This window comes from Lissotriton helveticus, chromosome 1_1, assembly GCF_964261635.1.
Source record: "Lissotriton helveticus chromosome 1_1, aLisHel1.1, whole genome shotgun sequence".
Taxonomy (NCBI): domain Eukaryota; kingdom Metazoa; phylum Chordata; class Amphibia; order Caudata; family Salamandridae; genus Lissotriton; species Lissotriton helveticus.
In genome coordinates this window covers 139,748,483-139,772,361 of record NC_136057.1, presented here as the reverse complement: position 1 = coordinate 139,772,361, position 23,879 = coordinate 139,748,483, and the positions used below count along the sequence as shown (strand labels likewise).

General features: G+C 46.6%; 1 protein-coding gene across 2 annotated transcripts in view; it reads right to left on the bottom strand.

The window, feature by feature from the left end:
- KDM2A (lysine demethylase 2A) overlaps positions 1-23,879 on the bottom strand; it is a 789,087-nt gene that overhangs the window by 520,746 nt on the left and 244,462 nt on the right. For both annotated transcript variants that reach the window (XM_078657462.1, XM_078657547.1), the window contains one exon: positions 22,048-22,094. In XM_078657462.1, coding sequence (XP_078513588.1) covers positions 22,048-22,094 — 47 coding nt within the window. The remainder of the gene's footprint in view (positions 1-22,047; positions 22,095-23,879) is intronic.

Sequence of the window (23,879 nt, the reverse complement as noted above, 5' to 3'; positions counted from 1 at the left end):
GCAGCCACTGTCGCCAGACACTTTGTGAACACTCTGGGTGCCGTGGTCACTCCGAAAGGAAGGACCTTGAATTGGTAATGCCGATTCTGAATGGTGAATCTGAGGTATTTCTTGTGTGATGGATGGAGAGGAATGTGGAAGTAAGCATCCTTGAGGTCCAAGGTTGCGAGGAAGTCTCCCTGATTGAGCAACGGAAGAACTTGCTGCAGGGTTAGCATGTGGAAGTGTTCGGAGAGAATATACTGGTTCAGGGGCCTGAGGTCCAGAATAGGTCTGAGGGACCCGTCCTTCTTTGGGATCAAGAAGTACAGGGAGTACACTCCTGTGCCTTCTTCCTCCACTGGCACGAGCTCTATTGCGCCTTTTTGCAGCATGACAAGAACCTCCTGCTGCAATAAGTGCAAATGCTCTGTGGACATAGGACGGTGTTTTGGTGGTATGTTGGGTGGAGTGGATGTGAGCTCCAAACAATAACCGAACTGGATAAGTTTCCTGACCCACCTGTCTGTGGTGATGGATTTCCAGACTGGCAGGAACTGCTGGAGTCTCCCCCCGACAGGTGTGGAATGGTCGGGGGGCAGTGACAGAGCGTCACTGTTTGTTGGAGGCGGAGGAACGGGAGTTGTTGTTGCCCCTGCCTCTGCCCTTGGTGCTGTTGCCCCGGTAACCTCCTCTACTCTGCTTGGTGTAAGAGGATTGCGCCCCACCTTTATTGAATTGTGTTTGCTGGGACATCTGGCCTCTGGTAACACCCCTATTGCCTGAGCGACGAAAAGTGCTCCCTCGAAACTGTTGGGACTGTAGAGCTCCCATGGACTTAGCAGTCTCGGTATCCTCCTTTATTTTTTCCAGGGTGGTATCCACCTCAGGACCAAATAATCTGTCAGGGTTTACCGGCTGGTTGAGGATGGTAGTTTGTATCTCCGGCTTAAACCCGGAGATTCGGAGCCATGCCTGACGTCTCAACATCACACTCATATTAATTGCTCTGGCTGCAGTGTCCGCAACGTCTAGTGCACACTTAATGGAAGCGTTGGAGATGAGCTTCCCTTCCTGGATAAGCATCTCCGCTGCCTCTTTATATTGGTCTGGTAGATGTTGCAACAGGGTCTCTAGTGTGTCGTAGTGTGCCCTGTCATATCTAGCCAAGAGTGCCTGCGTGTTAGAGATACGCCAGATATTGGCCGCCTGAGCTGCTACCCTCTTTCCTGATGCCTCCAGCACTTTGGATTCTTTGTCAGGGGGAGGAGCTTCACCAGTGGTCTGCGAATTCGCCCTTTTGCGGGCATTAGAAACGACCAGAGAGTCCAATGGCAACTGGCCCTTGATGTAGGTAGGATCGCCAGGTGCCGGTCTGTATTTTTTCTCAATTCTAGGGTTGAAAACCCTGGACCGCGTGGGTTCCTTAAAAATGTCCGCAGCATGTTTCAGGACCCCCTTTAACATTGGGAGAGTCTTTACAGTCTTTTCAGCTGTTGAAAAAGTGTCAAAGAGGAAGTCCACCTGAACAGGGTGAGCTTGCAGCTCACCGTCGTGGTTTTTTGCTGCCGTCTCAATTACGGCATTAAATGCTGCAGAATCCTCAGTGGGAGAGGTCTTGACGTTATAGACCTGAGGGTCATGGGCGGGTTGCTGATCCCCCTGGTCACCCGCCCCTGTCCATGAGTCCTGTTGTTCATCAGGATCTGTGTTGGCAGGAAAGTTGTACTCCTCGTCATCATCCCCAGCATCCTCCACATCCGAATAAGTTGGTGAGGGTGTGGCAATTCTTGGAGTCCGAGGAACCAGTGGCTCGACCAAGACTGGTGAATCTGAAGCAGGCTTTTTGCGCTTTAGAGGAATGGTGTATGACTCCAAAGGCTGTGTCGCCATAATCTTCCTCTTGTAAAGCGTAAGCTTCCCGGTGTCGGCGTCGATGAAACGCTCCGACTGCTCCTCAACCAATGGTGGTCGATGCTTCAAGCCCCCAGCCGGGTGAGTAGGCTTCGACCCCGCAGAACCCTGCAAGTGCGCTTCGGGCACAGACCGTGGTGCAAAGGCCTTCGGTGCCACCTTCAGCGGCAGCGTGAAGAGGATTGGCGTCGAAGACTTAGACGATGGGACCGATTGCTTCGGGGCGGAAGGCGTCTTTGGTTCTTCCGTCGAAGCCTTGTCCCTGATACGTTTCAGGGAGTCCGAGACCTGCTTCGTAAAGGAAGCGGACGGTTTCGTCGACCCGACAGACGACCTCGATCCACTAACATGTGAAGACTCGAGGGTCGATGACTTGGTCTTTTCCATTCGAGGCGTAGGAGCATCCTTCTTAGGGGCGCTACGGCCCCCTTCCGTGACAGCAGACGTCGACGCCGACTGTTTCGGATCGGCGGCCTGGGTAACCTGTTTCGGGTCCCCAGTCTTCGGCTGGATGCCCTTGCTGGACTGCGGCTCGACGCCCTTCTTGGACTTCGGCTCGACTCCCTTGCTTGACTCCGGCTCGACGCCCTTCTTGGACTTCGGCTCGACGCCCTTGACCAACTTCGGCTCGACGCCTTTGCCCGACTGCACTGGGTCGACCGCTTTCTTCGGCTTGGGTTGCCCCGACACCTCGGAAGACGAGGGTGCCGACGTCTTCGGTTTCGTTGGCGTTTCAACCACTTTCGGTTTTGTCGACACCGAAGGTTTTACTTTCGGTTTCGTTTTCGACAATGTCGGCTCCGCCGAAGTGCTCTTCCTCCGAGCTATCTTTTATGGCCCCATAGGCCTCATTGTCGTCTCCTACCTAGTCGACGACGACTTCTTCTACGTCTAGGCCTTCGACATCCGCTTCATAGTCGTAGTAGATTTCCTCCGTCGGAGGTGAAATCTGCATCTGAACTTTGTGTTCGTCCGCTTCTTCGCTGTCGAAGATGTCCACCGGTGCCGGGGCCGACTGCCGGGCCTCCATGCGCGCCGCGCACGAAGCCGAATCGTCTTCTTCGAACGAAACCTGGAACAAGCCATCGTGGTCCGGCGACAGGCACTTGTTGCACACCGGGTGGACGTCGATGTGGGGATACTTGGATCCAGACACGGGACAATTCTTTAACGGGCTTCGTTCCATGTTGTCGAGGGTCTTGCTGCGTCGACTGGGCCTCGATCACCGAAGATATTTAACAACAAGGGGTGGTGATGGACAGAGTTTCTGAATTAAGCAGAATACTCTCACCCAGTCAAGAGATCAGGGCTAGATCCAACACCGTTTTTTAGCTCACTGCACCATCCCAGTTCAGAACCTGGCTATATGCAAATTAGTCTGTTCCTGTCCCAGTGCATGATGGGAACAGGGCAAACCAAACTACCAAGCCAATTCTTACACTGGGAAGGAAACAAGCTACCGGGGACCGGTTTCTGGCATTTCAGCCGTCGTCGGCCCGGCTTGCTTGAATCCTGATGGTGCAATGAGCAAGGGACTCGCATCTGAGTATACCCTTCCACGCTTAGGGTGGACAAAATATTTAACAACAAGGGGTGGTGATGGACAGAGTTTCTGAATTAAGCAGAATACTCTCACCCAGTCAAGAGATCAGGGCTAGATCCAACACCGTTTTTTAGCTCACTGCACCATCCCAGTTCAGAACCTGGCTATATGCAAATTAGTCTGTTCCTGTCCCAGTGCATGATGGGAACAGGGCAAACCAAACTACCAAGCCAATTCTTACACTGGGAAGGAAACAAGCTACCGGGGACCGGTTTCTGGCATTTCAGCCGTCGTCGGCCCGGCTTGCTTGAATCCTGATGGTGCAATGAGCAAGGGACTCACATCTGAGTATACCCTTCCACGCTTAGGGTGGACAAAATATTTAACAACAAGGGGTGGTGATGGACAGAGTTTCTGAATTAAGCAGAATACTCTCACCCAGTCAAGAGATCAGGGCTAGATCCAACACCGTTTTTTAGCTCACTGCACCATCCCAGTTCAGAACCTGGCTATATGCAAATTAGTCTGTTCCTGTCCCAGTGCATGATGGGAACAGGGCAAACCAAACTACCAAGCCAATTCTTACACTGGGAAGGAAACAAGCTACCAGGGACCGGTTTCTGGCATTTCAGCCGTCGTCTGCCCGGCTTGCTTGAATCCTGATCGTGCAATTCATCACCACCCCCTTTTCTGAATCGATCACCGAAGAGTCACGCGACTCCCTGGATATCCAACTCGGGAACTGAGTCGGAATAGAACCGGGCACCGAACGCAAACAATACCGACGGTATGAAAAAGGCCTTCGGGCCTCGAAAAGTTTATGTTGATTCCGAACTGGAGATAACGAAATTACATCCGAACCCAATGGCGGAAAAAAATCTGAGGATGGAGTCGATGCCCATGCGCACTGTAGTCCAGGGGAGGAGCCACCTATCTCGTGATACTTCGAAGACTCTTTCAGGACAACAATGTGCAATCATCCGGACCCAACACTAGGCGGCGATCTATGCTATAGATATGAATTCAGCAGCCCACATGCCTCGAACATATTCATTAAGTAGCAGAAAATTAATATGCCAAAGGAACCATTGTTTTTCTGGATAAATAGTAGACTTTACAGGATCAAGGTTTTTGGAAATGTGGTGTTGAACTAGCCTTTTCCATTTCTCTGTGTAAAAAAAATCTGCTTTGTGTGTTGCAAACATACATATCTGGGGAAGGCGGAGGTACTCAAATTCTAATACTGTGTGTATCAAATAAAAAGGTTGAACTGTCCAGGATTGGAATGTCTCAGTCAACCTTGACTCAAAGTGAGAAGGTCCAGCCTATGTGAGTAATAGACATCTCCAAGATAGCTGAACAGCAGGGTTGTGGGGCACAGGTAGGGGCAACCAATCTAAATGAGGGTTAGTGATGTTTGCCTTAGCATTAACGTAGGCAAATATCCTGGCCAGTTAATCAATAGCACATAGCCCATGGAGTGGGGATGTGCATAGCTGGAGACAAAGATTGGGCATTTTGCATTTTATTGAGGTGGCAAAAAGGTCCATCTGTGGGGTTCCCCAGCATTTTATGTGCCTGTGTAGGGCCTGGGAACGAGTTCCCACTGATGGACTTGTTGAAGGGTTCTGCTGGGAAAGTCTCCAAAAGTCACTGTCAACCAGAGGGAGATACTACACCATGAGGTGACTGTTGTGGGGTAGGTCTGATGCCAAACCCCCTGGGCCAACTGAGATAGCTGTGTTGAGTGTGTGCTACCCCGCTTCTGTGTGTGGTATATGGCTGTCCTGTTGTATGTCTGGAGGAGTACTACTTTCCCCTAAGGACTTGCAAGAAGATTGAGAGCTAAATGAATGGTTAGCGGTTCTAAAGTAAGCCACATTACAGCGATAATCATTTTATTGAAATGCACCTCCCAGCCTGTGCGAGAGGCATCTGAGGTGATGGTCACTCACTTACAATACCAGGCTTGCAATAAGCATGCTACACAACAAGTTGTTGCTCTTACATCACTGCAGAGAGTGGTGCGCCTTGGCTTGTACCACCCCTGGATCTTCCCTGTGACTCTCCACTCGGAACCATCAAACAATGAGGCAATTTTAGAGGGCTTGCAGATGTAGCCTTGCATGTGGAGCAATGGTGATGCACAAGGCCATCATTCTAGAAGGCACAACATGACAATCTGCACCGTGAGCTGACAATTATGCAGGAAAAAGAGGAAACATTAGCTGAAAGGCTGTGTCTCTCTGTTGGTTGGAATAGTCTTTTACTTGTGACTGCATCTAATACTGACCCTAGAAAGGCTTAGACCTTTAAAGGCTGCAGGTGGGACTTGATAGGACGGTTTGCTGTGTACTGGACACAGAAGCATGTTTGATCAGCCAATCGTTGACGTAGAGAAAGACATGAATGTCCACCACTTACAAATGTACAGCCATCACTGCAAGGCATTTTGAAAACACACTTGGAGTCATGGTGACCGTGAAGGGAAGTACTTTGAACTGGTAGATTGCATACTTAGCACAAAGAGAACCCAACTTTACTGAGCAGGGTAGATGGGTATGTGGAAATGGGCATTATTGAGATCGAGCACCACAGGAAGCTGGCTCTGTATATGGTATACTACTAGGTGGTTATACCGCGCATAGAGTCCAGGTATTCCACAGAAGTGCACAGGGCTCAATGTAAAACCCAAAGTGCTCTATTACTGGTAGTGTGGGCGATCAGACTCAGGCCTAACACAGAGGGGCGTAAGACATTTATTGCATTGTTCTCAAATGTTTCTAAGTATCGATTTTTCAAAGTGAAACGTATTTCAGTTAAAAAATACTGTAGGAAGCGGACTCTGTATATACTATACCAAAATGAGGTATAGTGTGCAGAGAGAGAGTCCAGTGGAACCCCGAAGGTAGGCAGAGGTAAAAGTAGATAGCATTGTCTGTTTTCCTCTGACATCTTATGCTCTATGTGTGGTAGTGTGGGCAAGCAGTAAGGCTTTATCGGAGGGTAGTGTTAAGCATTTCTTGTACACACTCAATCAAGACTGAACTCAAACCAATTTGTTTGTTTAAAAATATTATTTAGTTATTTAATTTCTAGAACCTGCAATCAACTGCAGTTTCAAATGCAGTTGACTGAAATACAGGTTAAGTCAAAATGTCAGAATAACTTTTTTGTTACTTTACAGGTTATTTTTCAGTTAATTTTTCAGTTACTTTTTTTACTCATATCAGACTGGGACTTTTTCCTAGAGAAAAGGTAAGTAAATCAGTTTTTGTACAGTTGCATTTTCAGGTTCTCATACAAATCAACTCCACACTTTTTCAAGGGAAAATCTGTCAATGTATTCCTATGGAGAGAAATGAAGTTATCAGTTAACAGGTAAGTACTTTGTTGTGGGAGTTGGTACTCTGGGGTTAGAACCAAGGTTCCCTTAGGGTCAAGGATGCCCTCAGTGGCACTAGGGCAGCCGAGTGCGGAGGGCTGAGGCCCAATGTTATCCAAAGGGGGATAGGGGGCCTCTGGTTGGTGGCTGTTCACGAGCAGACAAAAAGGTTGTGGGAGAAAAGCTCAGGGTGTTAGGCTCACGGCAAAGGGGGATCCGGTTTAGCACAAAAAGTGCACCCGCAGGGGCGGCTGGGTGCAGGGTGCTGTTTTGGGGTAGAGTGCCCTCTTGTTTTCAATGGGAGTTGCCGGTTTTGGATTTTGGCTGCAGGCTCGGTCCAGGAAGACTTTATGGGAGGAACCAACAGCTGGGCAGGTAAGTTGGAGGGCTCGGGGGCGTAGGTGCACCTCAGTTTTTTTTCTCCAGGACGGCTGTATGCAATGCAGGGGAATTTTTTGAGGTCGGATTTTACTTTACCAGGCCACTCGCGGTTGGGGGACTCCGTGCAGAGGCTGCAGGTGACGTCAGAGTGTCCTGGAGGGGTCAACCCAGGGTGGACTAGATTATAGTTTGAGAAGCAGAGGGTTCACCCCAATAAATATTTCTCATTCCCATTTAGTGTTGATGCCCTGTAGAATAAACTTATGATAGGCCACGATGTCTAGAGGGGCCAGGCCCTCACTGGGAAGTGGTCCAGATCAGAGTCGCCTGGGGGATCCACATTATAGTCATCCCATGGATCATCACTAACGACATGTCCTGAGGGCTGGTGAAATGGGTCAGATAGGCCATAGAGACTGCCTCACTTTGAATACAAAAGAAAGGACTCCTCTGCGACAGAAGTGGGGGTAGAATGCAAGGGTGTGTTGGTGGAGAATGAGGTGGACTCTGTGGCACAGACTGCTGAGATTTAGGCTGTAAAAGGGTGCAAAACAGGCGCTTCTGCCTGGCATACAGTTATTGTTGGTGCCTCAAGGATCAGAGGCTCAATGCCGTCGTCACCAGGCATCGATGGAGGCTTCAAGGTCACCTTTACCATTGAGTAGGGTGTAGGAAGCTGGCTCTCTATATACTATACCAAAGTCAGATATAGTGTGTACAGAGGCCAGTGGATCTCCAAATGCTTACAGAGATTAAAGTAGATAATACCTTAATCTTTATTTGTGGTAGTGTGGGCGAGCAGTAAGGCTTTAATGGGCCGATAGTGCTGGGGCCAAGTCAGTTCTTCTCTGCAGTCTCCTCTGCTGGGCGTCTTCTTTCGTCCTTTTTCTTCTTAGGTTGCAGGAATCTGTCTTCTTGGTTCAGGGCTGCCCCCAAAATACTTTTTTTAGGGGGCATTTTAGGGGTGTCGAGGTCAGTAGCCAATGGGCTACTGACCTTAGGGTGACTACACCCTTGTTGTGATCCCACCCAACGTGGGGCAGTGGTCACAATCCCTACTCCTGACTGTAGAGTGCCTGCCATCTGCAAGATGACAGGCACTGAAGAGTAGGCTTCACCTCACCTCCCCCAGAACCCAGAATCCTGTAACACCATTATGGTGCTGTGGAGTTCGTAATGACAAACCCCCACACCATATGCTCTTTATGGCTTTACTGCACTTGCAATATCGAAGAATGGACTTAGACACTGTGGGCATACAGTGCTCATGCAACTCTAGCCTCACCACTGTTATAATGCACCCAGCTGGAGCCATATCATAGGCATTACATGTATGTGTGCCATGTCGACTCTTCAAATTTCTCTGCACCAAAAGACAGACTGTGTGTGTGTGTGTGTTTTTTTTTAAGGTGCAGGACCGCTAGGGTGGCACAATATGTGCTGCAGCCCTTAAGGCCTCCCCTGGTCACAGTGCCCTTGGTACCCATGGTACGTTTTACAAGGGACTTACAGGTGGCCAGAGAGGTGCCAATTGGGGGTACAAAGGTACCGTTTTGGGAAAGAAGTGCAATAGAAATCTGGCAAAAAAGTGGGGGGTTACTGCAACAGAAACCCACTTTCTTACAGAGGGTTTCTGCATTGGCGAACGTTTTAGGGTTGACCAGGTCTGGTAGACCCGCGCAGATGCAGCCGTTGGTGCTTGCTTCAAATGGTACAGATCGTGCTCAGCACCCTTTGAGTAAATCAGACTCAATGACTGGTAGGGGTCAACATCCTCAGGTGGAGGCTTATTCGACCGGATTACAGAGTCCCTTAAGCTCACCTTTTCTCATTGTTCAAGCTTAGGTTTAATGCCTAACTCCTTCTGGAGCGGTGCTCTGCCTCAACATGGGACTTCTTCTGGGGCCCTGGGTCACAGATAGGGGGTCCAGGGGCTGAAGGCATACCAACGATCCTGAGCATGGTCTGGGTGCAAGGGCAAATCTTCCGCTCTGTGTCAACGCCCTTTATCTCCTCGCAGTCAGGCTTGCTTGAGAACACAGTCTCTGGCCTCGGTGTCAGCAGTGCAGCTGGGAGACTAGACGGACCAGTGTCTTCCTGAGCTTCAGTGTCAAAGGGTTTAATTCCCTGAAGACTTTATGGATACAGAGGTGCTCTGCTGGTACATCCTGTGGTGTGCCCAGCATTATTCCCTTCAATACCTGACAGGGTTTTAGGATCTGAAGGTGATGCATGACAAATAGAAGGTTTGTTGTGGTCAGGGAAGAGGCTTAAGTTGCACACCTTATGGTGGTACTCCCATAGATATTTTGCATGGCAGTGAGAGGAATTCTGAGAGGATGTTCATTGCATCATCCATGCAGCATTCTCTGGTAAAGGACTGGAAATCCTGGGCCATCGACAACAGTCTTTGGTTCTGCTAGAGGTATTTACACACCATAGAGACAAAGATACTGGGGCTTGCTGGATTTAAAGTAACTGGATCAAAAAGTAACATAACGGGAAAGACTAAAATGTGTTCAGGACACAAACTAGGTGCAAAACCGAACCCAATGTTGGGATAAAAAATAATCTCACATGCAGACCTTTTCCCATGTGCAGTACACAGAGAGGAGGTGTAACACCATATTTCGTGACTCAGACTTCTTCTGTGGAAAAACAAATTGCAAACCCCTGAACCAAACACTAGACATTTATTAAGACATGGCTTTCAAGCTCTACACTCTTCTTAGCAAATGTTTTGCAGTATTGCTGTCCTCTCTGTTCCCTCTGTTCCCTCTCTGTTATGTTCCAGATGTTAAGCTAGAACAAGAGCTTCTGTGACAACCGTGCCTCCTTTATGAAAGAGATATGGGCAACCTATGAAGATAAAATCCCAAATTCCACTGTCCCAGTGCTACAGTCAACACATTTAAAAAAGTCTTCCAGAGAAGAGATCACCAATTTGCCTCTGATTATGTTTCCTGAATTAATTTCTTCATTAACAAAGCTCAAGCAAGGTAACCTTCAATCTTTCCGACTGTTAAGCTACAAATTTTGGCTCCAGCCATCATTCGACCACTGCACGATTTTATCAACTCTTCTCTTGCTAGCGGTTTGATGCTAAATCGGGGGAAATACATAGTAACACATTTTAAACATTTTTTTATCTACACCGGGGGACCTGAAAACTTACAGACAGATAACCCTACTTCTAGTCTTTTCTATAATTTAGCCAAATGGCTTACTGGCACTACGAAACACTAGGGCCTTAAAATGATACAAGCTGGTTTCCAGCCAAGCCAACAGCACAAGGAAGTGCTTATAGTATCTCTTGGTTAAATGAGTCACCAGAGACCACTGTCTCCTCACTGACCTGCTGCTCGACCTCTGCAGCTTTCTACAAACCATTCCGCCTTGCTCGATAGTCTAGCAGTGTTAGACTGACTGACTGACTTGACCTTAGAATGATTCAAGTCCTTCATTAAAGTTAATGGCACACCTTCCCTTTATATCTAAGAAGAAATCTTTGGCATGTGGAGGTCCCCCTTCTGTTTAAAGTGAACTCACTTGTGACTGCTAGCGTCAGAAAGCATGGTCTTCTTGTCTTTTACGTTTCTGTACTTTGAAGGTGGTCATGGATTTTATTCTGAAGGAGAACCATGTATTTGTATTTGACACTATTCGTGCAGCTCTATACAGCGGGAACATTGCCTCAAGGCATTATAATGCTTTAGATGTGAAAGATAAAGTTACAAAGGAGAACTGAGCAGGCATCAGAGCAAACGAAAGAGCTATAAATCAGGATGAAAAGCTACAGACAGAATGAAAACAGGGTGGGGAGTACACAAAATGATATAGAACAAATTACAAGACAATCACATGATTATCAGCAGGGAATCAATGTTGGAGTATACACAGTTAACACTGAAGTACAGAGATAAGGAAAAGTAGATTACCAACATCAGTCAACTAAGGATCTACAGAGGACCAATAGTGGAAGAGACAATAAATAAGGGGTCAAAGGATGCACTACAATTTCTGGTAACTCTGCCTGAGAAAGACTGCTTCATCGTGCGTTTCTTTTTGAAAGGTGAAAGTCCTTATAGTAGCGATTCTGACCTAGGTAGGAATCTACTCTCATCACCCCTGGCAAACTGGACTCTTGCAAGTTGGCTATGGGGTAGAGGTGTTCAGAACATTGTGGATGATGCATGTTGTCTTGTGTAAAGACCTTGACACTGCACATTTAGTAACAAAGGCGTAATAGGTCTGAATCTTTTTGGGCTTAGAAAAAAAAAAGAGCACCGATGTGTAACAGCCATCAACAGGAAGAGGTGTATTTTAGGAAGTTTAGTCAGAAGAGATTCGGTCAATCGTTGACAGCATAAGGTGAAAGCGCTGCAGTATGCGGAGGACATACTATCGACACTATCCAATGCAGCATGATCCATCAAGCATCGCATGTTCCAGGCAGTTAATCTCCAAATTGTCTGGATACTGTGTCAACTAGCGGAAGTGTGAAGCCCAGTCTTTGACAAAAACAGCAATGGCGGCTGCAATAGGGCCTCACTAGTTTCAATAGAAGGAATACATTCTCAAATATCTAGAACTCCTGATAAATACTGGATTGGAAAGAGTACCTGATCCCTGTGATACAGAAACTACACAAGACCTGTCCAGATGGGCAGCCCTGAATTTATACTATTGCATCAGATAACAAATCATCAACATGGAGGTTCCACCCCAAGTGAATTACATAATCAGTAGGCTTCTCCTAGTAATGGCCACCACACTAATACGAGAACGGCCGTACATGATAAAACTCTTCATGTGGAGGGGAAAAAAGCGCAGACTGAAAATGGATAAAATGCATGCAAGCACGGAAAGTGGAAGATTACAACTACTCAACTTAAGCCGACCCCCACCGACTTAGAGCTATACTGGATTTCTTTCCAACTGACCACACAGACAAGATTCATAAAACACTAGAGAAACCAAGATGGTAAAATTTTAAGTGGCAAGGAGAGGCATTGGCACACTAAAATCTAGGGACAGAAATTGCATTACACGCATGGCCCGGTGTAAAGCACACGGTCGCACTCAAGCTCATCATTCATTTCATGTAGAAGCCACATCATGGGGTAATGACGAGATTCAAATTGAAAACCAGGAACCCATATCTCCAACATTTAAAAGCAAAGGCCATACATAAAATAGACTATTAATTACTGAAGGAAGGTAATTACATTTGTCAAGGTTCAAGCCTCCTACGATCATGACAGAATATACACCTAGAAAAATAGGCAAGGCACTGCGCACACAGCCATAAGCTCCTGACTGACCACTTCCGGTCCAGGGAAGACATGGCTTGGCAGTTCGGGCTAGACTGTTCCCATGAGGCACAGGGTCAGACTGATTTGCATATGGCCATGTCTGAACTGGGGTGGCTGAGTGAGCTAAAGAATGGTGATGGATTAAACCCAGATCAGTTGACTGGGGGTGAGTATTTGATTTGCTCAAACGCTCCGTCCATCATCCCCTTTTGTATCACTCCCCAGAAATAACATCCCTATATTCAGAGAATAGAGGAATTGTCCAGTAGGTCCTCTTAGTTCACTTAGATCTTCTGTTCTAGACACTACACTGTGGTTCACAACAGGATTAGATTTCCCAGTACAACATTCCTGACTTACAGAATGATTAACACTAGCACCGATCTTACAAGGAGAGTTTACAAGTTCCCGCAAAGAGGGATTAACAGGAGAGGGGTGTGCGCTCTTGGGCCACTAGGTATAAGCAAAATAGAATCAGCGGAGGAAGAAAGCGATAGAGGGAGTAGGGTAATAAGAATGGACCATAAATAAGGGGCCTGCAGAGAAGTGTGCTTTAAAAAATGGGAGTGGGAAACTAGAAAACATGGTAGGATGAATGCTTCTAGGATACAAGAAAGGAGGGGATATCTGGTAGTTTACACGTGAGAATGGAGCAGAATAGAATGGGTGCCTTCTGTCTGGCACCATAAGACATACTATGATATTTTACAGGTGAGACAAGTAGAGGAAAAGGATAGTTAAGTTTGGCTTGCAGAGGCGAGAAGGCAAGGGGAGGAATAGAAGCTGGGTGGTAAGGGCGACAAGATGGATGGTTTCCATGGCAGGCAGCGGAGTTTGATAACAGTTGAGCAACAGAGTGGAAGAGAAATCAAACAGTTTAGTAAGAATAGGACGCTGACCCGAACAAGGGATGCAGGAAAGATAACAAGCATTAGAAATGCAATCGGGCTCGGATTTATTTGAGTTTGAGCTAATGGCATTGTAAATGCCAATGTCTTTTTGCCATGTGTTATGGAGTGTGTGCATGTGGTGTGTAGTGGAAGTATCTTGGTTGAATTGTAATTTTACCAATGGTGGCATGCTGTGCTTTATATGAATATGTTTAAAAGTAAAGTGTACCATACTGCGATTGCTTGGTGGAAAAGTGCACTGCCGGCTGGAGGTGTGTGTGCCTGGTGGAAGGGTGCACTGACGGCTGGTGGGTGTGTGCTTGGTAAAAGCGTGCACAGATGGATGATGGTTGTTGGTGTTTGTGCATGGTGAAAGCATTCATTGACGGCTGGGGGTGTGTTGTTGTGTGTGTTGTTTTCTGTGTGCTGGTGAGTGTGTGGTGGTGAGTCTGTGGGGGTGAGCCTGGGGAGTGAGTGTGGTGGTGAGTGTGTTGTGTTGAGTGGTGACAAGTGTGTGGTGTTGAGAGACTGAGGTGTGTGGTTTGTGTGTGCGTTATGTGTGTGTGGTGTATGTGTGTGTGGTGTTTTCTGCACACTCACACACTGCCCCTACACATTCACACACTGCTCACCCGCACACTCCCAATGTCACCCTGCATAGTCACACACTGTTTACCCTGCACACTCATTCTGCACACTCACACAATGTGCACCCTGACACACTGTCTCTGCACTCACTATCACTCTGCACTCACTGTCACTCACTATCACTCTGCACTCACTGTCACTCATTATCACTCTGCACTCACTGTCACTCATTATCACTCTGCACTCACTGTCACTCATTGTCACTCATTATCACTCTGCACTCACTGTCACTCATTGTCACTCATTATCACTCTGCACTCACTGTCACTCATTGTCACTCATTATCACTCTGCACTCACTGTCACTCATTGTCACTCATTATCACTCTGCACTCACTGTCACTCATTGTCACTCATTATCACTCTGCACTCACTGTCACTCATTGTCACTCATGATCACTCTGCACTCACTGTCACTCATTGTCACTCATTGTCACTCATTGTCACTCATTATCACTCATTGTCACTCATTATCACTCATTGTCACTCATTATCACTCTGCACTCATTGTCACTCATTGTCACTCATTATCACTCTGCACTCATTATCACTCTGCACTCATTGTCACTCATTGTCACTCATTATCACTCTGCACTCATTGTCACTCATTGTCACTCATTATCACTCTGCACTCACTGTCACTCATTGTCACTCACTGTCACTCACTGTCACTCACTGTCACTCACTGTCACTCATTGTCACTCACTGTCACTCTGCACTCTACTGTCACTCTGCACTCTACTGTCACTCTGCACTCTACTGTCACTCTGCACTCTACTGTCACTCTGCACTCTACTGTCACTCTGCACTCTACTGTCACTCTGCACTCTACTGTCACTCTGCACTCTACTGTCACTCTGCACTCTACTGTCACTCTGCACTCTACTGTCACTCTGCACTCTACTGTCACTCTGCACTCTACTGTCACTCTGCACTCTACTGTCACTCTGCACTCTACTGTCACTCTGCACTCTACTGTCACTCTGCACTCTACTGTCACTCTGCACTCTACTGTCACTCTGCACTCTACTGTCACTCTGCCCTCTACTGTCACTCTGCCCTCTACTGTCACTCTGCCCTCACTGTCACTCTGCCCTCACTGTCACTCTGCCCTCACTGTCACTCTGCCCTCACTGTCACTCTGCCCTCACTGTCACTCTGCACTCACTGTCACTCTACTGTCACTCTGCTGTCACTCTGCACTCTGCTGTCACTCTGCACTCTGCTGTCACTCTACTGTCACTCTGCACTCTACTGTCACTCTGCACTCTGCTGTCACTCTGCACTCTGCTGTCACTCTGCACTCTGCTGTCACTCTACTGTCACTCTGCACTCTACTGTCACTCTGCACTCACGGTCACTCTGCACTCACGGTCACTCTGCACTCACGGTCACTCTGCACTCACGGTCACTCTGCACTCACGGTCACTCTGCACTCACGGTCACTCTGCACTCACGGTCACTCTGCACTCACTGTCACTCTGCACTCACTGTCACTCTGCACTCACTGTCACTCTGCACTCACTGTCACTCTGCACTCACTGTCACTCTGCACTCACTGTCACTCTGCACTCACTGTCACTCTGCACTCACTGTCACTCTGCACTCACTGTCACTCTGCACTCACTGTCACTCTGCACTCACTGTCACTCTGCACTCACTGTCACTCTGCACTCACTGTCACTCTGCACTCACTGTCACTCTGCACTCACTGTCACTCTGCACTCACTGTCACTCTGCACTCACTGTCACTCTGCACTCACTGTCACTCTGCACTCACTGTCACTCTGCACTCACTGTCACTCTGCACTCACTGTCACTCTGCACTCACTGTCACTCTGCACTCACTGTCACTCTGCACTCACTGTCACTCTGCACTCACTGTCACTCTGCACTCACTGTCACTCTGCACTCACTGTCACTCTGCACTCACTGTCACTCTGCACTCACTGTCACTCTGCACTCACTGTCACTCTGCACTCACTGTCACTCTGCACTCACTGTCACTCTGCACTCACTGTCACTCTGCACTCACTGTCACTCTGCACTCACTGTCACTCTGCACTCACTGTCACTCTGCACTCACTGTCACTCTGCACTCACTGTCACTCTGCACTCACTGTCACTCTGCACTCACTGTCACTCTGCACTCACTGTCACTCTGCACTCACTGTCACTCTGCACTCACTGTCACTCTGCACTCACTGTCACTCTGCACTCACTGTCACTCTGCACTCACTGTCACTCTGCACTCACTGTCACTCTGCACTCACTGTCACTCTGCACTCACTGTCACTCTGCACTCACTGTCACTCTGCACTCACTGTCACTCTGCACTCACTGTCACTCTGCACTCACTGTCACTCTGCACTCACTGTCACTCTGCACTCACTGTCACTCTGCACTCACTGTCACTCTGCACTCACTGTCACTCTGCACTCACTGTCACTCTGCACTCACTGTCACTCTGCACTCACTGTCACTCTGCACTCACTGTCACTCTGCACTCACTGTCACTCTGCACTCACTGTCACTCTGCACTCACTGTCACTCTGCACTCACTGTCACTCTGCACTCACTGTCACTCTGCACTCACTGTCACTCTGCACTCACTGTCACTCTGCACTCACTGTCACTCTGCACTCACTGTCACTCTGCACTCACTGTCACTCTGCACTCACTGTCACTCTGCACTCACTGTCACTCTGCACTCACTGTCACTCTGCACTCACTGTCACTCTGCACTCACTGTCACTCTGCACTCACTGTCACTCTGCACTCACTGTCACTCTGCACTCACTGTCACTCTGCACTCACTGTCACTCTGCACTCACTGTCACTCTGCACTCACTGTCACTCTGCACTCACTGTCACTCTGCACTCACTGTCACTCTGCACTCACTGTCACTCTGCACTCACTGTCACTCTGCACTCACTGTCACTCTGCACTCACTGTCACTCTGCACTCACTGTCACTCTGCACTCACTGTCACTCTGCACTCACTGTCACTCTGCACTCACTGTCACTCTGCACTCACTGTCACTCTGCACTCACTGTCACTCTGCACTCACTGTCACTCTGCACTCACTGTCACTCTGCACTCACTGTCACTCTGCACTCACTGTCACTCTGCACTCACTGTCACTCTGCACTCACTGTCACTCTGCACTCACTGTCACTCTGCACTCACTGTCACTCTGCACTCACTGTCACTCTGCACTCACTGTCACTCTGCACTCACTGTCACTCTGCACTCACTGTCACTCTGCACTCACTGTCACTCTGCACTCACTGTCACTCTGCACTCACTGTCACTCTGCACTCACTGTCACTCTGCACTCACTGTCACTCTGCACTCACTGTCACTCTGCACTCACTGTCACTCTGCACTCACTGTCACTCTGCACTCACTGTCACTCTGCACTCACTGTCACTCTGCACTCACTGTCACTCTGCACTCACTGTCACTCTGCACTCACTGTCACTCTGCACTCACTGTCACTCTGCACTCACTGTCACTCTGCACTCACTGTCACTCTGCACTCACTGTCACTCTGCTGTCACTGTCACTCTGCTGTCACTCTGCACTCTGCTGTCACTCTGCACTCTGCTGTCACTCTGCACTCTGCTGTCACTCTGCACTCGCTGTCACTCTGCACTCGCTGTCACTCTGCACTCGCTGTCACTCTGCACTCGCTGTCACTCTGCACTCACTCTGCACTCTGCACTCACTCTGCACTCACTCTGCACTCACTCTGCACTCACTCTGCACTCACTCTGCACTCACTCTGCACTCACTGTCACTCTGCACTCACTGTCACTCTGCACTCACTGTCACTCTGCACTCACTGTCACTCTGCACTCACTGTCACTCTGCACTCAGTCTGCACTCACTGTCACTCTGCACTCAGTCTGCACTCACTGTCACTCTGCACTCAGTCTGCACTCACTGCCACTCTGCACTCAGTCTGCACTCACTGCCACTCTGCACTCTCAAACTGCACTCTCAAACTGCACTCTCAAACTGCACTCTCCACTCTCAATCTGCACTCTGCACTCTCAAACTGCACTCTCAAACTGCAATCTGCACTCTCAAACTGCAATCTGCACTCTGCAATCTGATTCTGCACTCTCAATCTGCACTATCAATCTGCACTCTCAATCTGCACTCTCGAGTCTCATACTGCACTCTCAAACTGCACTCTCAAACTGCACTCTCAACTCTCATACTGCACTCTCAAACTGCACTCTCAAACTGCACTCTCAAACTGCACTCTCGAACTGCACTCTCGAACTGCACTCTCAATCTGCACTCTCAATCTGCACTCTCAAACTGCACTCTCAAACTGCACTCTCCACTCTCAAACTGCACTCTCCACTCTCAAACTGCACTCTGCACTCTCAAACTGCACTCTCAAACTGCACTCTCAAACTGCACTCTCAAACTGCACTCTCAAACTGCACTCTCAAACTGCACTCTCAAACTGCAATCTGCACTCTGCACTCTGATTCTGCACTCTCAATCTGCACTATCAATCTGCACTCTCAATCTGCACTCTCAAGTCTCATACTGCACTCTCAAACTGCACTCTCAATCTGCACTCTCAATCTGCACTCTCAAACTGCACTCTCAAACTGCACTCTCAAACTGCACTCTCAATCTGCACTCTCAATCTGCACTCTCAATCTGCACTCTCAATCTGCACTCTCAATCTGCACTCTCAATCTGCACTCCCAATCTGCACTCCCAATCTGCACTCTCCACTCTCAAACTGCACTCTGCACTTCGTTGTCACTAAGGCCTTTCTTTTGGAACTGTGGCACATTTGGGTGAAATAGATTATATCTGTGAAGACTTTCTGTTTTATGAAACATTGTCTGTTGTGTACAGCCATGATAGTTACAGTACGTGTTAACAGCCAGCTAAACTGTGTGTTATATGGGCTTATCAAGCTATTGAGGGTTTCTGATTGACCCAAGATTGAACACTGCCTTTTTAAAATATCAATATCACCTCAAAACTGCATTATGAAAATATAACATGTTACATGCACAGACTTGGCATCCATTTTTAGAAATATTATACAATGTATTTTTTTTTACATTTTTGTAACTTTGTATTAAGGTGATGTGAAATTGACGGTTTCTGATAGAGCCTAAGAACGAAGGTTCACAGTGTATAAAGAGCATAAGGAAGACAGCATCACTGGAATATACTACGTTAAAACGTAAGCAATTCTTAGAAACCTTAAATGATGCAATTTTTTGCGTTTTCAATGGTGGGAAAAACGGTAAACAAGAAGTAACCTGAAAAGAACCCAATCACGTGATTTTATCAGATTATTGGTAGATGAAAAGGAACAGTTGCAGCTCTATCGGTAAACCAGAGGGCACCCCAGTTCTATTTACTATTGTCTGTTGCCATAGATACGCATCGTGATGAACCTTATTAGTGGATGTGGCCCTTTACAATGAGTTGCAGCTGGGGACCATTGTTGATAGTGACACTCCTCACAAGCATTTCTAGTTACTGAATGTGAGAACAACCATTGCCGGGCGCGGCCCATCTGCCTCATCATTTCCTGGGAATGGCTGAACACCGACCTGCCTGCCTTAAAATGGGGCCACAACGTAGTTCCTGTTTATTTACAAGGAAACTAGGAACGCGAATCAAGTCTTTTACTCCTGAAAGGTTGCTTTACAAGTCGGTTGCCGTCTTTCCATGCGCTAATGTTAGTTAACTTCCATTTATTTTTATTATCACGTAGTTGCTTCTAGAAGTTAGCCATCTGTTGGGCTGAAAACTGTCTGCCACCCTTTTTTTGCGGTGATTTTCTTTTCTCTAAAGATTTTACAAACAGGGTTTTTATACAAAGTGACAAAACAAAATAAATTCGGAAGTATTTGTTAGAAAAAACACTTTGGCTAATCCATTCAGAAAAGATGTAGTTGCCAGTTGATAACAAACTACAGAATGCGAGTCACTTATCCTTAACCAACACGGTCTCTTTAAGCAAACCACAACCTGATTTGACGAAGAATAAACGTCAGCGTCACAAATACATCATTAAACACCTTGCGGATGTGCATTTAATGTAAATAAAGTGCGCATGACGTGGTTTAGGGAGTAGATTTGTTTGACGTGATAAGTGTTTTTGAGTCTACCTGGAATCAGCTCAGAAATGTTAGCGGAAGAGGAGAGAGGCGGGGTAGAATCTATATGAATGCAACAGCTAGAAATACCACACAGCAGCTCTGACTGTACAAAGGCTCTGGGGCAGTGATTCAAATGTCAGATGTGACATTTTACTGCAGTTCTATGCATCGGCCGTGAACTGGCGCTGGTAGCAGTTGTCACCCCCCGGCTACAAAGCATTCCCTTGATGCAGTCAGGGAAGGTTGTCAAAAGAAACTGAGCGCGTAGAAAAAAAATGTTCAAAACCTCATGCACTTTTAATTCAGCGCAGCTGAGACATCTTTGCGGTGGGCGCAAGGGAGGAGAGGGCCAGGAGCTGTCGTTTCTAATTCAGTGCACCCATGTATTGTTATAAATCTCTTTCCCTGTCTTTCCCGATCCACTACAAGGGAAGTCGATCCTTCTTCTCAAATAATAAACAAGAACAAGGAAGCTGCGCGCTGAGCGCTGCAGAATTGTGAACGCGCCCGGCCATCTGGATTCACTAACGGAGGCACCCTGACAGCTCCTAATTATAATTTATGTACTTCTTTGCGCAAGCACGCACGAAATATGCCCAAAATGGCGGAACAAAACTACATTTACCCTATCACTTCAAGCCTATTAAAACGAAAACACAAGGAAGACGAATCACTGGCCAGATGACAGAAAACGCTAAGGAATGTGTGGAATTCCTCTCACCAAGGCCCTAAGGATACTTCTTCTTTTTTTCTTATAACATTAGGATCTCGAAACTCCTCCCCCACTTACAGTGGGGAGGAGTCCGAGCCCTAAAAATGAGCTAAGAGAGTCTGGGTTGCAAAGATACAGTTGTAAGGTGGGAAAGCTGAACATTAGAAGAGTTGATACTATATAAGGCAGGGGTGTGCAGAGGGCTAGACAGCTCCTTTCCATTACAGAGAAGTGTTTAGAAATGGATATCCAAGATAGTAAAATTTTCATCCGGAGATTACATTATAACCGTCCCACTGCTGTAAATACAATAAGTCCGGCATTAAAGTGAGAAGCAGAGATAGTTATGGTTGCATGAAATTCTAAAGACACAAGAAAATGTCAATGAATCACTGAAATGTCTGACCAGAGTGCTTAATTTTGAGGGAAAAAGATAAGAATGGTTGTGAATTTCCTCTTATGGATGCAATGGTATAGGTCAGTAAAAATCGTTTAAGGTTACTAACTCATGACCTTATATTTCACTTTTTGCAATCTGGGTAAAGACAGATTCGGTGGGTGATGCATTTTAAAAGAATGACAATAGCTTGCCTCCACTGTGCAACTACCATGTACGTCTGTCTTCCCGACAGAGTTCAGAAAGCTTCAGATAATCCAAATGAATTTCAGGCTCACTGCTAGGCTTTGTAAACACGATCATTTCTCTGTTGGATCCAGAGAAGACATAGAATTATTATAAAATACTTTCTTGTATTTAGCGTTCTCTCCCCTAGACTGCCTCCAAATTCCTATCGAATCGGATTGCTCCCTATAAAAAGTCGTTAGATGGTAAAAGGAGTTAATTGTCAACTAAAAAGGATGATGACAAGGACACTTTATTTGTGGGTTTTTTGTTTGCAGAGTGAAGCCACACTGTATTCTCTCCAGAACAGATCCAGCTGGGTCTGCAAAAGTCAGTTTTCACCATTGCATTCTTCGCCTTACAAATTGGTAAGTGCTTTCCAATCTGCTTTTCTCTGCTTCCGCACTTAATACACGATCACCTTCCTTCCTACTAGTGACAGTGTGCAGCAGGAAATTTGTGAATCTAACTGAAATTTAGACAATTTAGGGACATAACTTACCCACATACATCTTCACATCGTTCACGCTAAAGCTGGGGTGCGGCATCCTGCAGATGTAAAGGAGAAAATCATGAACAATGAGAGCAGAGATAGAAGACCAACAGACACAGGGAAAACAGAGAGAAACAGGAGGTACTGAGGCATACAGAAAAGGAAACCTCGAGGAAGAAACAGACAAACAACGGTACAAAGAATTTGAACAATAAAAACGGAAACAAAAGGCAAGATGCAAGAAGAAAATTAAGTTAAAGACAGGCATGAGGAATAAATTCATGTATTTGCCGTGATCGTCGTGGCACTCCTGCACAGAGAAGTGTCTAGAAATTAATAGCCCCCTCACAGACACCAGCATGGAATGTACATCATTAACGAGATGAGGGTGGGTGATGTCCTATGGTCTCCTTAAAGTCGCTAGGTAGTGGGCAGTATATTGTGTGGATTTTGTCATTTACTAATGACGTCCACAAGCCACCAAGACTGCTGCTGACAATTTAATAACTAAATGAATAACTATAACTGACCATTTAATAACTAAATTAATAACTACATTGGTCAATTTTGGGCACTACACTTACACAGGGTAGGTAAGTTCCAGGCTACTCTAGGACCTGGTAGATGTTTGAAGATCAACAAAGAACCCTCAAAAGCAAATCTCACTTGTTATATCCTCAAAGAATAGGCCTTTTATTTAAAGGTAATTAAATGAACAGGTAGAGTTATGATAAAAACTGAAAACCTCAAGGTGCTAGCACCTTCTGGGGATAAGATAGGATCCCAAACATTTTAGAAGTTTTCCATGCTAGATTTTTCAAACATTGACTCTAGCCAATGATATTCTTTGGAGCGGCACACATGTAAATGTTAAAGACCTGGGGATCTATCGCATTTACCATCTTATCAGCAAAATGTAAGAACACGTGTCAGAGGTGTGACCAACAAAAAAACAGAGTGTAGGAACTTTGCTATGATATATCCTTGCATCAACGGTCTCAGAGTGCAACTCTAGACAACTCACTGGTGAAGATAAAGCTGCTTATTTCCAGACAAAAATAGTAAACTCCTTCACAAAAAAGTCCACCACCCGAACAACATGGTTCTCTTTAACATGAATTCCATGGGGGGGGGGGAGTGGGAGTTAATATGATAAAAACAAAAAGCCTTGGTGTAACGGGCATCTGGTTGGGATACTTCAGTTTAGATACTAGGTAAGGCTCAACTCTTCGCCATGTGTTGTATGAGTGGCAGCACCTATTATGACATACCCATGGGGTACCAACTTCTAAGGCAGGTGTCATGACAATTTCCACTAGCTGTGGCAATCACTAGACTGCGAGGACCCACTAGAACCCAAGGCAAGCGTCTTGTGGCAACTGTACTTTAGGACATGGGCCAACAACTATAGGAAGCTGGCTCTGTATAAACTATACCAAAAAGAGGTAGTGTGCACAGAGTCCAGTGGTACACCAAAGGTTGGCAGAGGAAAAAGTAGATAGCACCATATTCTCTATTGTGGTAGTGTGGGTGATCAGTAAGGCCTTATCAGAGGGTAGTGTTAAGCATTTGTTGTACATGCTCAGGCAGCAAATGATGTCACACACTTGAAGACTGAACTCAGACCAATTTGTTTGTATAAAGAATATTTTTTAGTTCTTTTATTTCTAGAACCAACCCTGGTGCAGTTAAGTGAAGTGAAATAATACTTTGCAAATTCTTATGCAGTTATTAACAGTTGAATGCAGGTTAGAATGCAGTTTGTTTTATTACAGGCAAGTCAACAATTCCAAATTACTTTTCAGTTTCTTAACAGATTACGGTGCACATTACTTTTTAGA